The sequence below is a fragment of the Lathamus discolor genome, chromosome 2 (assembly GCF_037157495.1).
Source record: "Lathamus discolor isolate bLatDis1 chromosome 2, bLatDis1.hap1, whole genome shotgun sequence".
Classification (NCBI taxonomy): domain Eukaryota; kingdom Metazoa; phylum Chordata; class Aves; order Psittaciformes; family Psittacidae; genus Lathamus; species Lathamus discolor.
Genome location: NC_088885.1, coordinates 72,467,984 through 72,481,889, shown reverse-complemented (window position 1 = coordinate 72,481,889; position 13,906 = coordinate 72,467,984). Strand labels below are relative to the sequence as shown.

The window sequence follows — 13,906 nt, the reverse complement described above, 5'->3', positions numbered from 1 at the left end:
AACAAGGAGCTGCTGGGCAAACTCAAGTGGAAAAGGAGAATCTATGGATTATGGAAGGAGGGGCTGGCCGCTTGGGAGGAATATAGGACAGTTGTTAGAGGATGTAGGGAGGCAATTAGGACAGCTAAGGCCTCCTTGGAACTCAATCTTGCTAGTCGGGTTAAAGACAATAGAAAGGGCTTCTTCAAATACATAGCAAATAAAACTAAAACAAGAGGCAATATAGGCCCACTGCTGAACGAAGTGGGTACCCTGGAGACAGAGGATATAAAGAAGGCAGAGGTGCTGAATGCCTTCTTTGCCTCTGTCTTTACTCCTGCAGACTCTCCCCGAGGGCCCCGGATTTCTATAGCCCCAGAAGGAGTCAGGACAAAGGAGGAGTTTGCTTTGGTAGATGAGGATTGGGTTAGGGATCAGCTATGCAAACTGGACATCTGTAAATCGATGGGTCCGGATGGAATGCACCCACGGGTGCTGAGGGAGCTGGCGGAGGTCATTGCTAGGCCACTTTCCATCATCTTTGGTAAGTCGTGGGAAATGGGCGAGGTGCCTGAGGATTGGCGGATGGCAAAGGTCACACCAATCTATAAGAAGGGCAAGAAGGAGGACCCGGGTAATTATAGACCGGTCAGCCTTACCTCCATCCCTGGAAAGATGATGGAACAACTTATTCTTGACTCCATCACTAGGCATATCAAGGATGAGGGGGTCATTAAGAACAGCCAACATGGTTTTATGAGGGGGAAGTCATGTATGACCAACCTTATAGCCTTCTATGAGGAAGTGACTAGGTGGAGGGATGATGGTAGAGCGGTAGATGTGGTTTTTCTTGATTTCAGTAAGGCATTTGATACTGTCTCCCACAGCATCCTCATAGATAAGCTGAGGAAGTGTGGGCTTGACGATCAAGTAGTGAGGTGGATCGAGAACTGGTTGAAAGGAAGAAGGCAGAGAGTTGTGGTCAATGGCGCAGAATCTAGCTGGAGGTCTGTGACTAGTGGAGTTCCTCAGGGGTCGGTGCTGGGACCGGTGCTGTTTAATATTTTCATCAATGACCTGGATGAGGGAACTGAGTGCACCCTCAGCAAGTTTGCTGATGACACAAAACTGGGAGGAGTGGCTGACACACCAGAGGACTGTGCTGCCATTCAGCGAGACCTGGACAGGCTGGAGAGTTGGGCGGGGAGAAACTTGATGAAATTTAACAAGGGCAAGTGTAGAGTCTTGCATCTGGGGAAGAACAACCCCATGTACCAGTACAGGTTGGGGGTTGACCTGCTGGAAAGTAGCGAAGGGGAAAGGGACCTGGGGGTCCTGGTGGATAGGAGGATGACCATGAGCCAGCAATGTGCTCTTGTGGCCAAGAAGGCAAATGGCATCTTAGGGTGCATTAGAAAGGGAGTGGTTAGTAGGTCAAGAGAGGTTCTCCTCCCCCTCTACTCAGCCTTGGTGAGGCCGCATCTGGAATATTGCGTCCAGTTCTGGGCCCCTCTGTTCAAGAAGGACAGGGAATTGCTTGAAGGAGTCCAGCGCAGAGCCACAAAGATGATTAAGGGAGTGGAACATCTCCCTTATGAGGAGAGGCTGAGGGAGCTGGGTCTCTTTAGCTTGGAGAAGAGGAGACTGAGGGGTGACCTCATCAATGTTTACAAATATGTGAAGGGTAGGTGTCAGGATGATGGAGCTAGGCTTTTTTCAGTGATATCCAGTGATAGGACAAGGGGCAATGGGTGTAAACTGAAACATAGGAAGTTCCACGTTAACATCAGGAAGAACTTCTTTACTGTAAGAGTGACAGAGCACTGGAACAGGCTGCCCAGGGGGGTTGTGGAGTCTCCTACACTGGAGATATTCAAGGCCCGCCTGGACAAGTTCCTGTGTGATGTACTGTAGGTTACCCTGCTCTTGCAGGGGGGTTGGACTAGATGATCTTTTTAGGTCCCTTCCAACCCTTGGGATTCTGTGATTCTGTGATTCTGTGATTCCCTCCAGCATATCAACTGAACCACACAGCTTGGTGTCATCGGCAAACTTGCTGAGGGCGCACTCAATCCCGCTGTCCTTGTTGCCCACAAAACTTGTTGATACAAGTGTTGCATTTTAAAGGCAGTGTCCAAACTACCTGCCTTGCAGGCAGTGGAAGTAATGAAGGGGAAGAGGATGAAGAGAATTTTATGTTCCAAAGTACTGCTGGTGGGGGAAAATAAGAAATACATCTTCTAATGTGTAAATGCAGTATATTCTAATCCAAGGGAGGAGCATCTCTGTGGCCTGAAAACTGTTTCTGGCTTACTGAGGGTAGGCTCTTCAGTCACTAGAAAGCAAAAGTAGCTACTTGTAGAGGGTAGTTCAGAGCAGTAACCTAATTTAGCTGCTCCAGGTTCCTGTGTGGGAGAGCCTGTGTCTGTTGACCACCCGGTGAGCCTAAGATGATTAACCTGACTAGGCTAATGCTGGCCACTGTGAACACCCCCTGGCTTTCAAAACCACATGCTAGAAGACTGATCTGCTCTACTGACAGTAAATTAGTTGTAAGGTGGGTATTATCTGCTTCTTACAGCCAGTGCAGAAATAATGCCAGTAGGAAGAAAGGGGTTTAATCTTTCAGGTCAGCACTTGAATAAAGGATCTCTTATTTAAAGGTGTAATACCTAGCTTTGTCAAGTTGCTGCCTTTTGATTATTAAAGGCATTTTTTGTTAAACTGATGGATAAATTCTTATTTGGTATTTCTCTTTTTACTTTGTATTTTTCTGCAGAGTGCTAAGGAGATTAACTTGAGAGGTGTTTTCTCTGTATGCCAGCCAAGCCTCCTTCTGACTAGCAATACACAGTTAAATGCTACTGATGGGATTTTTTTATTCCCTCAATCCATTTTGCTGCTAGTTTGTATGCTACCTAAACTCTGACTCTTTCTGCATGCGTTGTGTCTGTATGAAACGTGCTAGAAGCTAGTCTTGATTAATTGTGCCCAGCACTTGCAGACTATCAGAGGTTCACTTGAACTTTATTTTAGAGCATTTAGTGCACTGAAGTCATCAAACTGCAATTAAAACAATTTCCGTATCTGTGAGTTGTGAAGGCTGCTCACTGTTTGTGGCATCTCCTCAGTAAGAGACAGTTATGTTGGGAGGCTTACTGTGAGGAAAATATCAATGTGTGTGTTTTCCTTCTGTGTGCTTGCTTGAATATGGGAAGGTGGAGGAGAAAAGGTAGGAAAAGGCGCTAGAAGCAAGTGTTACAGTTAGCTCTCCCTGCCCTCTGGACTTAACAGAGGTGGGTTTTGTACAGCTGTAAGGATTTCCAACAGGAGTACTATTTAGAGTGTAAAACCGCCTGCTTGTCTGCCTAAAACACAGAGCCTCCAACAGCGTGGCTTAGTGAGAGTGTTTTACTGGTCTGAGAGGATGCGCATTTGCCAGTACCTATCTATCTGGGATCACCTGGTCAGAAATGTATGGAGATGCATAGGAAACTGAAACTTGCAGCAGATGTGGTAGAGAGTGGCCTCTGCATGAAGAGCAGGTCTGTCACATCCCAAATACAGCCTGCTCCTGTGCTTTGTGATGTATGTGAAAACTTCTGACTAAGACCAGGAATCCTTAAATGCCCCATAGACAAAATTTCTGTGCACAGAAAGGTGCTGTGTGGGGGAAAACACAGGAAAATTGTAGTCCTTAAATGAATAAACTACCCAAGGTGAGTCAAATATAAGCAGCTAAAGTTTTTGTTACACTGTGTTTTATGTGGTTGTTGTTTGGATTTTGATTAGTTGGTTGGTTTGGTATTTATTTGGTTGGTTTTGTTTGGGTTTTCTGTTTGCTGCTTTCAAGTTCATTTGATTACAGCTTTTAAAAAGAGTTGGGTGTTTTGGTGTTTCTTTTACATCATTCAATTACTAAAAGTTAGAGCTGTAATAAACGCCACTTTGTATTACAGTTTTGGGGGATATAATTTACGTATACTGTAGCTTGTACTTTGTTCTGCATGTTAATATTCAAAGTAACAGCATCAGAAAAAAAATGTTTCTTTTGTATCATGTTATTTGAAGATACGGTACAGAAATAAATCTTATTGTTTAAGTTTTTCTGTTCTTGCAATGATTTCTGTGTTTAGTGAGCAGAATTTTGTAAGATCAGTCTTTACGTTTTTGTTTTTCATGGTGCAGACTTAGCAGGTAAGATTCCCACTTGAATCAATATAACTGAATTTGTGTTTCCATTTGGAAAGTCATTAATGGAATGCACTGGTGTTCTTGTGGTTTTATTCTAGTTGTTCTCCAACATTAAGGATGGTGAAGGCTTGCAGTTGTTTGAGCAAGGTCATCGCACTGCGCACAAGCAAGAGTGTCACACCATGGAGGCAGTGAGGCTGGTGGAGTTCAACCTGAAGCAAGTGCTCACAAAGCTCATGACTCACATCTTTGGTGATGGTAGGTTCATGTGCCTTTTTTCCTGGACTGCTGATGGCTGTAGGCATCTGAACTTTTGAGAAGCATTTTACTGCATAATAAGACCAGGAGGTTTAAGGGGGATGTTGACAGCTGGTAAACTGAAAAAGCAGTGTTTCTTTTTTCTAATGAGAGTTACAGTAATTTTAGGAATCTTCATTGAAATTTTTTACTATTACATTTTTGTCTAAAGTTTTGCCAGGGTTCCCATCCAGTGTTTTTCAATGTCAGTGTAAATGGCTATTGATTGACCTTTCAGCTGTAACCTGTATTTATACATATTGTGCTTTAATACTCTTATATCCACACCTTGTAACATTACTGAACACAGCCCAAGAGGCCACACACACTCCTTTCTTGGTTTTTCTAAATACTGATTCGTGCAACACTGTTGAATTATCAGATGTTTGTGGAAATGTTTCAGTATGCAGCATGTCAGGTTAATATAGTGGGCATGAATACAAGTAGCAACACATGCCAAACCCAACTTCAGGCACTTGTCTGGCACCTGTTTGTGTAAACTCAGTGATCTCCTGCACAAAGCTGTGCAGGACCCAGTGTGCTTCCTCGTGGGCTTCCTGTGTTCCTAGAGAGACAAGAGTGTGGCTGCAGCACTGCATCTGGGGATGTATCAGAGCTTGGGTGCTGCTGAGGAGGTTGCAGATCACATCTCACATTGGCAGCATGGAATTGACAGGAGAAGAGAAGGGGCATGTATGTTCGTGTGCTGCTTTGCTACATGTGCACACAAAGTGCCTTGAGCATTTTCCTTGTGCAGAGAAATTAAACCTTGGAGCTGAGGGGAGATGGTGTTTGCTAAGTTTGCACCAAGCTGAAAAAATAATTGTTTTTCGGTATTTAGAGTGGAATGAGGAAGGGTAATGAATTCTGCATATACAAATGAAATATCCTTTCCTCAGAAATACCTGCTTTCAGTTCCAGGAGCTGAATTTATAAATGGCCTCAGTCAAAATTGCTGTGTTAATGCTATTTCCTGGCAAGTAGGTTGCTCTCCTGAATTGATTCATTTTTCTATTGAGGAAATACTGGATAGTATTAGAATGCATGAGGTATCCTGGCTGCTTTCAGAGCTCTTTTAAGATGCCTGCTGTATTTCTAGTAGCTCCAAGAGTGCATTGATAATAGTAACAAGTTCTGTGTATGACTACTTGAATATTTTTCTGACATTCTAAACTTGGATTTACAGTAAGCAAAAATTTTACCGGTTTTTGTTCTATTCTACCTGGACACAAACATTTTAATTTCCTGAGTTCAGATTTTCTTCTGGTTGTATTTTATTTAACAGTGGCCTTTTGAAACATACAAAATTAGGATCAAAATGAGTAATAGTAAGAAAGATATTTTTAGATCAACTTCAGAGGCTGAGGATGTTGTTTAAAGTGAGCAATTTCTAGGAGTTATTAGTGGTATCTGAGACTGCTGTGGCATCCTTCTCTAACTGTTGACAGATGCTCCACTTTAAGCTTTAGTATATTGCTATTACTAGTTCTTCTGCAGTCCATACAATAGCTCAACAGATACTAAAAAAATTATTCTTAAATGATCGTAAACCTACAGACTTAAAGTAGGTGCCACCTTCTTGCTGTAAGGGTTTTATATTTCTATGCCCTCAATATTTTTCATGAAATAAAAAGATAAGATATAGTTAGTGATTTAAACTTAATTATATCTCCCCTTCCCCCCATTCATATTCCCACAATATTGAGCTCTCTCCCCATCGCCACCTTCATCTTTTAAGCTTATAATACAAACAGGAAGGTAGTATTCAAAGAAGCAAACTTTGTGCCAGGCACTAAACATGAGATGGGTTCAGTGCAAGTGACCTGGGGCACACATAGTTAAACTTGTCTTTTAACAGCTGTCATCTTTTAACTCTCATTTTGCTCTTCACTTTACATGACACTTGTGATTATTTTTTTTTTTTTTGTCTCAAGTCATGTAGATTTTAACTTAAAATTTTAAATGTATTTTGCTGCATCTGTTGCTCATGGAAGAATTCTGATTTTTTTCCTCTGTACAGATATTCCATAAGGCCTTGTGTTCTGCTAAAAGCAAAAATTTCATCCCTCGTAGACTTCACATCAGTTGTATTCTTTACAGCCTGTGCTGTCAGCAGAATACTGCAGTGAAGTTGCACGTCTTTTCTAGCAGCATAGTGTGATCATAGCTGCAGTAAGCTACTGAAATGTTCCATTGTCACACAGTCAACTGTTATTCATACGCAGATTGTTTGGATTGCAGATTAAGTCTACCATGCACAGTAGTTGTGCATAAACTATCTTAGGCCTGAAGTCCTGGAGTTGGATAGCTGTGTTTCCGCAGTGCTCCTCTGGGAATTTACCTCCTCAGGTTGATGATAGATTGAGGATACCTGCAGAAAAGTCACATCTTTTCTTTTTCTTTTCTTTTTTCTTTTCTTTTTCTTTTCTTTTTCTTTTCTTTTTCTTTTCTTTTTCTTTTCTTTTTTCTTTTCTTTTTCTTTTCTCTTTTCTTTTCTTTTCTTTTCTTTTCTTTTCTTTTCTTTTCTTTTCTTTTCTTTTCTTTTCTTTTCTTTTCTTTTCTTTTCTTTTCTTTTCTTTTCTTTTCTTTTCTTTCCTTTCCTTTCCTTTCCTTTCCTTTCCTTTCCTTTCCTTTCCTTTCCTTTCCTTTCCTTTCCTTTCCTTTCCTTTCCTTTCCTTTCCTTTCCTTTCCTTTCCTTTCCTTTCCTTTCCTTTCCTTTCCTTTCCTTTCCTTTCCTTTCCTTTCCTTTCCTTTCCTTTCCTTTCCTTTCCTTTCCTTTCCTTTCCTTTCCTCTCTTTTCCTCTCTTTTCCTCTCTTTTCCTCTCTTTCTTTTCCTCTCTTTTCCTCTCTTTCTTTTCCTCTCTTTTCTTCTCTTTTCCTCTCTTTTCTTCTCTTTTCTTTTCTTTTTTTCTGGGTTAGTTTTCATAATATTCAATGAGGCAATTTTGTTTTACCTGACTCGTCCCATGCTATTTGGATACTTTAGTGCTGTGTATGTCAGTAAACAATTTAACTAAAGTTGCTTAGAGATCACTAAGTTGTAATGAGGAAGGTCAAAGATTTCATAAAAAATCTGCACTTACATTTATTCCCAAGTTTTGTCTTTTTATTTCTTCCTTGCTTTGCCAGTAGGCAAAGGAACAACAGGTATTAGGGAGAGAGAAAGACCTAGAGCATGCAATCAGTTGTCTTAAATACTTGACAATGTAAGATAGTTCTTTCAGTGATATTTTCCAATGGTATGTCCTGTCCGATTTGCATTCTACAGGTGATGGGCATTCATTTTTTCATGGGAATCTTCTGTCAGGAAGCTATTTCAAATATTATGCCTAGAGATTGCCTTTCTTAGTTTTCATCTGTTACTGGCAGGTTTAAGTGCACACTTAAAATCCAATAATTTAACTTACACCTCCATCCTCACATGCAGATCTCTCAGTGTAGAATGTCTGTTCTGTGTCAATTTAGATACCTTTTAATGAGGCTTTCCAAGGTTAGCTGTTTTACATTTCCTCATAAAGTCAGTTAATCTTTCCCAACTCCAGTTCTTTCCCTAACCCTTCTGTAGTTTGCCAAAAGCTTTCTGCACTCTGAGAAATTCATAAGTAATTTTACTATAGTGAACAGAAAAGAATGACTCTGTGCTGCTTCTGTGATTTGTTGCTTTACATTAAATGGCCCCAAATTCACTGCTGTCCCATATTTATCTACCCAGTTCCTAAGCAGCGATAAGAGAAGGCAGAAGGGTGAGTAATGCTGTGCTTTGACTGATGGTTTTGCTGCTGCTGGGTCTCACTGAACAGCCAGTGGGTGATCTTAAATCAAACTTGTTGTTCAGCTCTTTCTTCTTGACTCTGTTTGTACTGGCGTCTCCTTCAAGTGCATGGAGATCTGAGTGTAACGAGTTTAAAAAGAGAAAAAAAATTGAATCATTTATTGAGGACATAATGGTCTGGCTGATAACTTCTGAAAAATGTGAGCTAATGTAGGGTCATGGGCACCCAGCTTCTGTCTGCTGCAAGGGAGGTAAATTAGCTGAAGCAATGAAGTGCCGAGTACTTACAAATCAACACACCCCTCAAATGATGGCCATGGCTTGATACCTTCTGTGCTCCCCAGCACCTGCCCTGCACCCCTCTCCCAATTTCTCCCATAGATTCCTTCTCTGAAACTAATCCTCACAGCAACAAAGAGAATTTCTGGTCAGTGTAGGCCATCTGTGCCTCTGGCTTTGTTGCTTCTGTGCTGTAGAATAGCAATAGGCTGCTTTAATATGTGTGTGTGTGGTGAGGTTTGTTTGGTTGGGGTTTTTTTTATTTCTCCTTTCTTTTTTAGTGCCTTTGGTCAAGCCTTTCTCATTATGAGACTCATTTAGGGTAGCATTTGCTTAGCTTGGTATCTGATAACACCATTACTTTTGAGTGCGGGCTACGACCAATTCTTTAAACAGATTCAGTTCTGAGAAATAACATTGACTGTTCACTTCTTTCTTAATCACTGGAGATGTGACATGTAAGTTGCTGTATCAGGTTTGCATGGCAAGGTTTTGGTAGCAGAGGGGCTACAGGGGTGGCTTCTGTGAGAAGCTGCCAGAAGTTTCCCCCGCATCCAGTGGCTCCAAGATGGACCCACGCCACTGGCCATCAGTGACGGCGGTAACGCCTCTGTGATAATGCATTTAAGAAAGGGAAAAAGAAAATTATACAACACTAGTGGCAGTCAGAAGAGAGGAGCAAGAATATGAGAGAGAAACATCTCTGTGGACTGTCACAAGGTCAGTGAAGAAGGAGGGGAGGAGATGCTCCAGGCACCAGAGCAGATTCCCCTGCTGTGGCAGGCTGTCCCCTGCAGCCCATGGTGGTCCATGGTGGAGCAGATCCACCTGCAGCCCATGGAGGACCCTGTGCTGGGGCAGGAGAATGACCAAAAGAGGCTGTGACCCCATGGAAGCCCACACTGGAGAAGGCTCATGACAGGACCTGTGTGTGGCCCGTGGAGAGAGGAGCCAGCGCTGGAGCAGGTTTACTGCAGGACTTGTGATCCCACAGGGGGCCCACATGGAGCAGTCTGTTCCTGAAGGACTACACCCATGGAAGGGTCCCGCACTGGAGCAGTCTGTTCCTGAAGGACTGCGTCCCTGGAAGGGACCACACTGGAGCAGTAACTGAAGAACTACAGCCCATGGGAAGGACTCACGCTGGAGCAGTTCAGGGAGGCCTGTCTGCCATGGGAGGGGCCCAATTCTGGAGCAGGGGAAGAGTGTGAGGAGGCCTCCCCTGAGGAGGAAGGAGCGGCAGGGACAAAGTGTGATGAACAGGCTCCAGCCCCCATCCCTTTTTGCCCTGTGCTGCTGTGGGGGGAGAAGGCAGAGAAACTGGCAGTGGAGTTCAGCCCGGGAGGAAGGGAGGTGGGGGGAAGGTGGTTTAAGGTTTAGTTTTTGTGTTCTCATTACCGTGCTCTGACTTGATCAGCGATAAATTAAACACTTTCCCCAGCTCCAGTCTGTTCTGCCCGTGACAGTAACTGGTGAGTGAGTGAGCTCTTCCTGTCCTTATCTCGGCCCATGAGCCTTTCATTGTGTTTTCTGTCCTCCATCCAGTTGAGGAGGGGAGTGACAGAGCGGCTTTGGTGGGCACCTGGCATCCAGCCAGGGTCAACCCAGCACAGTTACTAATGGAGGTGTACCCACTGGGAGGATTCCTGTGAGCATTGTGAAGCTGTGAAATGAGCAAGTGTCCTCTGCTGATAAAAATCATCTCTTTGAACTAGGGAAATCACTGAGTTTGCATCTAGTGATGAGTGTTCAGTTTGATTCAGCACTGTGCTCTTTTAAGAGCCTCTGTGTTTTAAGACGGATATGCATCTCTTGACCTCCTAAGATTTCTAGAAAATATAATTTTTGTTGGCATTTCATAGGTTGTACATGAAGAAATAAATTCAGCCTTATCAGGTAAATTATATAGTACTATGGATAGCCTCATCTTTGTAATCCTTTTACGTCTTTAGTGGTTCAATTTGCCGAGAGTGAGGTATGTCCTTTATTCCTTGGGAATATATTGAACACCGAGACAGTATTTTGTATATAAATAATAAATGTACCCACTTATTCTGTGACAGTCAATAGAAATACAGTTGGAAAGCTTAATCTTGCTGAAGGATGAGCACCCCCTGCTTTTCAGTGAAGTCTTCCAGAGCCAAAAGTCTGAAAGAACACTTGAATGTAACCTACAGAGGTATTCCCAATTGCCTTGGCTACTGTATGAATAAAATTATTGTGGTATATGGTATTAACTATTAATTCAGAGAACAGAGAGAAGGTGAGAGTTGATTCTTCATTGTGAATTTCATTTGCTTTATTCAGATCTTTTTGGTTTGCTTATTTGCATTTAAAACAAGTGCTTCTTAAGTATTTAATATGCATTAAAATTCAAAATGAAAAAAGAGCTTTAAATTCATTTTTTTACCTTTTAAGGCTTATTTTAATTAAGAACAAAAACCAAAGAAATCCTTTCTTTCCCAGAGCTTCATTTTGAAGTAAGCAGAGGATTAAAAAGAAACCATCATCTGTTGTTACTGAACACGGAACTGCTTGCTTATTCAATGTCATTCTTGCTGCAGTTGCAAATTTTGCAAGCTAAATGAAGATATTTTATATGTACATGGCTTTGCAGTGAATGCAGAGTTGTACAGCCCTAGCATTAAATATGCATTTGTACCAAGACTGGCAAATTAAAAAAATCTGTTCTGCACACTGTACTGTTGTACACCCAGGACTGTTTTCATCTGTGTAGTCTTTTCTGGTTATGCAAACAAAAAAGCAATAAAGTGATTGCTGTAAGTCACAGCACAGTTAGGAATAGTGTAATTGCTAATGCTTCCGGTTTTATGAGTTCTGTGTGTAAAATTACCAAAACACTTTTTTAGCATTTATGACTTCCTGAGATTGATTTTTAAGAGAAAAGATTTAGAAGTACCAATGTGTGTGTTTGAAACCGGCCTCTCCGTCTGGAAGTTCATAGCAACCAGAAAAGTTCCCTGTAACTATTAGGTATTTTAGATTTCGGCTATATATGTCTGCTTTTGTGGTAACTTACTGTTTCAGTTTCTGTAGCCATATTTAATGTTTCAGAAGTAATCAAAGGAAATCTAATCGTTGAGTCTACAGAAATTATCTTTAAAACTCTCAGTGTAAATCATGCAATTTCATGGCTTAAGTTCCTTATACAAAACAAACTCAAAGCCTGGAAATCGAACCAGGAGTGTTAACAGTTACCGTCACCCAAACAATCTCTGCTATGCCCCTTGATTTGAAAACCAGACCTGCCTGGTTGTTAATGATCCTAATGTGCTGATTAGCATTTGGCCTAACTGAAGGGAAAGATGGACTTCTTGGGGTTAAGGCATTAACTCCCAGCATTTGCAGTTCAATTCTTCTTTTGAGTTTTTACTGTTCGTGTTTCTGAGACTTGTTTTCCTGACACCTAATAACTAGAAAAATTCATTTAACAAAACAAAGCTGGTGTAAATTATTACAAGAATTAGAACTCATCAAATATAAGGATGTTTGATAGAGTGCCTTTGGTGGCGTTCTAAACCTTTATCTTCTTCTGTCTCTGCTGCTCTGAAATGCCAGGGGTTTCCTCACTTTGCACAGTGGTACTTGTGGTGTGCTGAGCTGGGGAGGAGGGAGAATTACCCAGTGGTACCTTTCTCTTATATGTAACATCCACACAACATTAAACTCTTTTGTATCGTGTGTCCAGAATACTCCATGTGTGTATATAACATATCTTAATAATGTAAACCTCTGTGTATATATGTTCCTATTTGTGTGTATTAGTACCTATTTTTAACTTCCATATTTAAACATATACAGAAGGAATAGCTTTGTAGTTTAAATCGGTTCTGATTAAAAAAATTACTTGCCTAATTGATACCTAAAATACTAAGTAAACATTAAAGACTTAGCTTTTGCTATGAGTAGTTAGTTATTTTCTAGTACAAAGAATAACAAAATTACTCTCTTTCCATGATCTTTCCTCATTTTTTTATGATACCAGGTGGTTGCTAGAGTTTGACAAGTGATTGATTTGGTTTCAAAGGGTGCTTGTATTGCACAAAGCGTTTTTTGTATTAGAAAAGACATGCTCATTTTTTCCCACAAGTTTTAAGATTTATCGCCTTGCGCAAGTGTTGTGAATTAGTTTGTTTGCTATTTATTTTCTCAGGATTGTGGTAATTGGTGTCATTAGTTGAAGGGCAAGTTTTACAGATGGTGGGAGGGATGGCTTTTAAGCATACACCCTTCATATTTATTTATTTTTTTAAACACTGCTGCAGGACTGCAAGTCAGATGGGTAGACTGCTACTTTCCGTTTACTCACCCTTCCTTTGAGATGGAGATCAACTTCCAGGGAGAATGGATGGAGGTCCTGGGCTGCGGGGTCATGGAGCAACAGCTAGTTAACTCAGGTATTGAAACTCCTTTACTTCATTGACATCTCTGTTAGCAAACACTTCCAGTGCAATCAGCTTCACAGTCTGAAGTGCCCCCTTCTCCCCTGGTGAGCGTAGACATCTCTGTTCGTGGTAGCCACCACAAATAGTCCCTAGGTGGAATGCACCCCTTGCTTGCTGTGATTTGAGGGTAGCCATTGAGCGAGTGATCTGGAGCCTGCAAGCAGAAAGCTTGCCTTTTATTTTGAGCAGTAAGGAGGCAGACAGATGTCAGCTTTAAAAGAGAAACTGACAAATGAAGGTGTGTTTGGGTCTTGGTTTTTTTTTTGTTGGGTGGTTGTTTTTTTTTCCTTCCAAGAGATGCCAAGTACATTCATCATTACAATTTTAAAGTATTATAAGCAAATAACATCCCCTGATTCTTGGAATATCAGAGTGCTCCTGTATCTGTAAAGCGTAGAAAGATGAATGTGATATCTTGTATATGCCTATTTGGTCACTGGCTAAATGGTAGGTTGCTTTTTGCTTTCATTTTATTTCTTTTCTCCTCAGGTTGTTTATGAGGTTGTAAACTGCATGAAGAACAGCATAACTTATTTTAATTGGAATTATTACAGAGCAAAAGGAGGAGAGGAGAAATCAGTGGGTTTCTTTCTGATTATTGGTATATAGAAAATTTTGTATGTTTGGTATTTTATTAGCTGAGAATAGGCAGTTCTTTGTAAGCACAGGGCAGACTGCGTATGTTAAAATCTCTGTTATTCAGTGTCTTCTAGTACTATTAATTAGGTATGGGAACCTTTTGGGATGTGATCTGTTTAATTCTCACGAGTGTGCTTTCAGATAGCCAGATTGTACTCCTTTTTTCAGTTGGTTTCCTGAGCTTTTGTTGTGTTTTTCATGTGCTTTGAATTCTTTCTGTTCAAGTCCAAGTATGGTGTCTATGAATGGTGCAATTTTGGCCCCAGTTGTTTGGCACAGC

The 13,906-nt window shown here is 41.2% G+C and overlaps 1 protein-coding gene across 15 annotated transcripts in view; it reads left to right on the top strand.

Moving 5' to 3' along the window:
- The window catches only part of FARS2 (phenylalanyl-tRNA synthetase 2, mitochondrial), a 266,496-nt gene that overhangs the window by 68,390 nt on the left and 184,200 nt on the right, over nucleotides 1-13,906 (top strand). For all 15 annotated transcript variants that reach the window (XM_065667415.1, XM_065667418.1, XM_065667420.1 and 12 more), the window contains 2 exons: nucleotides 4,272-4,431; nucleotides 12,808-12,939. In XM_065667415.1, the coding sequence (XP_065523487.1) occupies nucleotides 4,272-4,431; nucleotides 12,808-12,939 (292 nt within the window). The remainder of the gene's footprint in view (nucleotides 1-4,271; nucleotides 4,432-12,807; nucleotides 12,940-13,906) is intronic.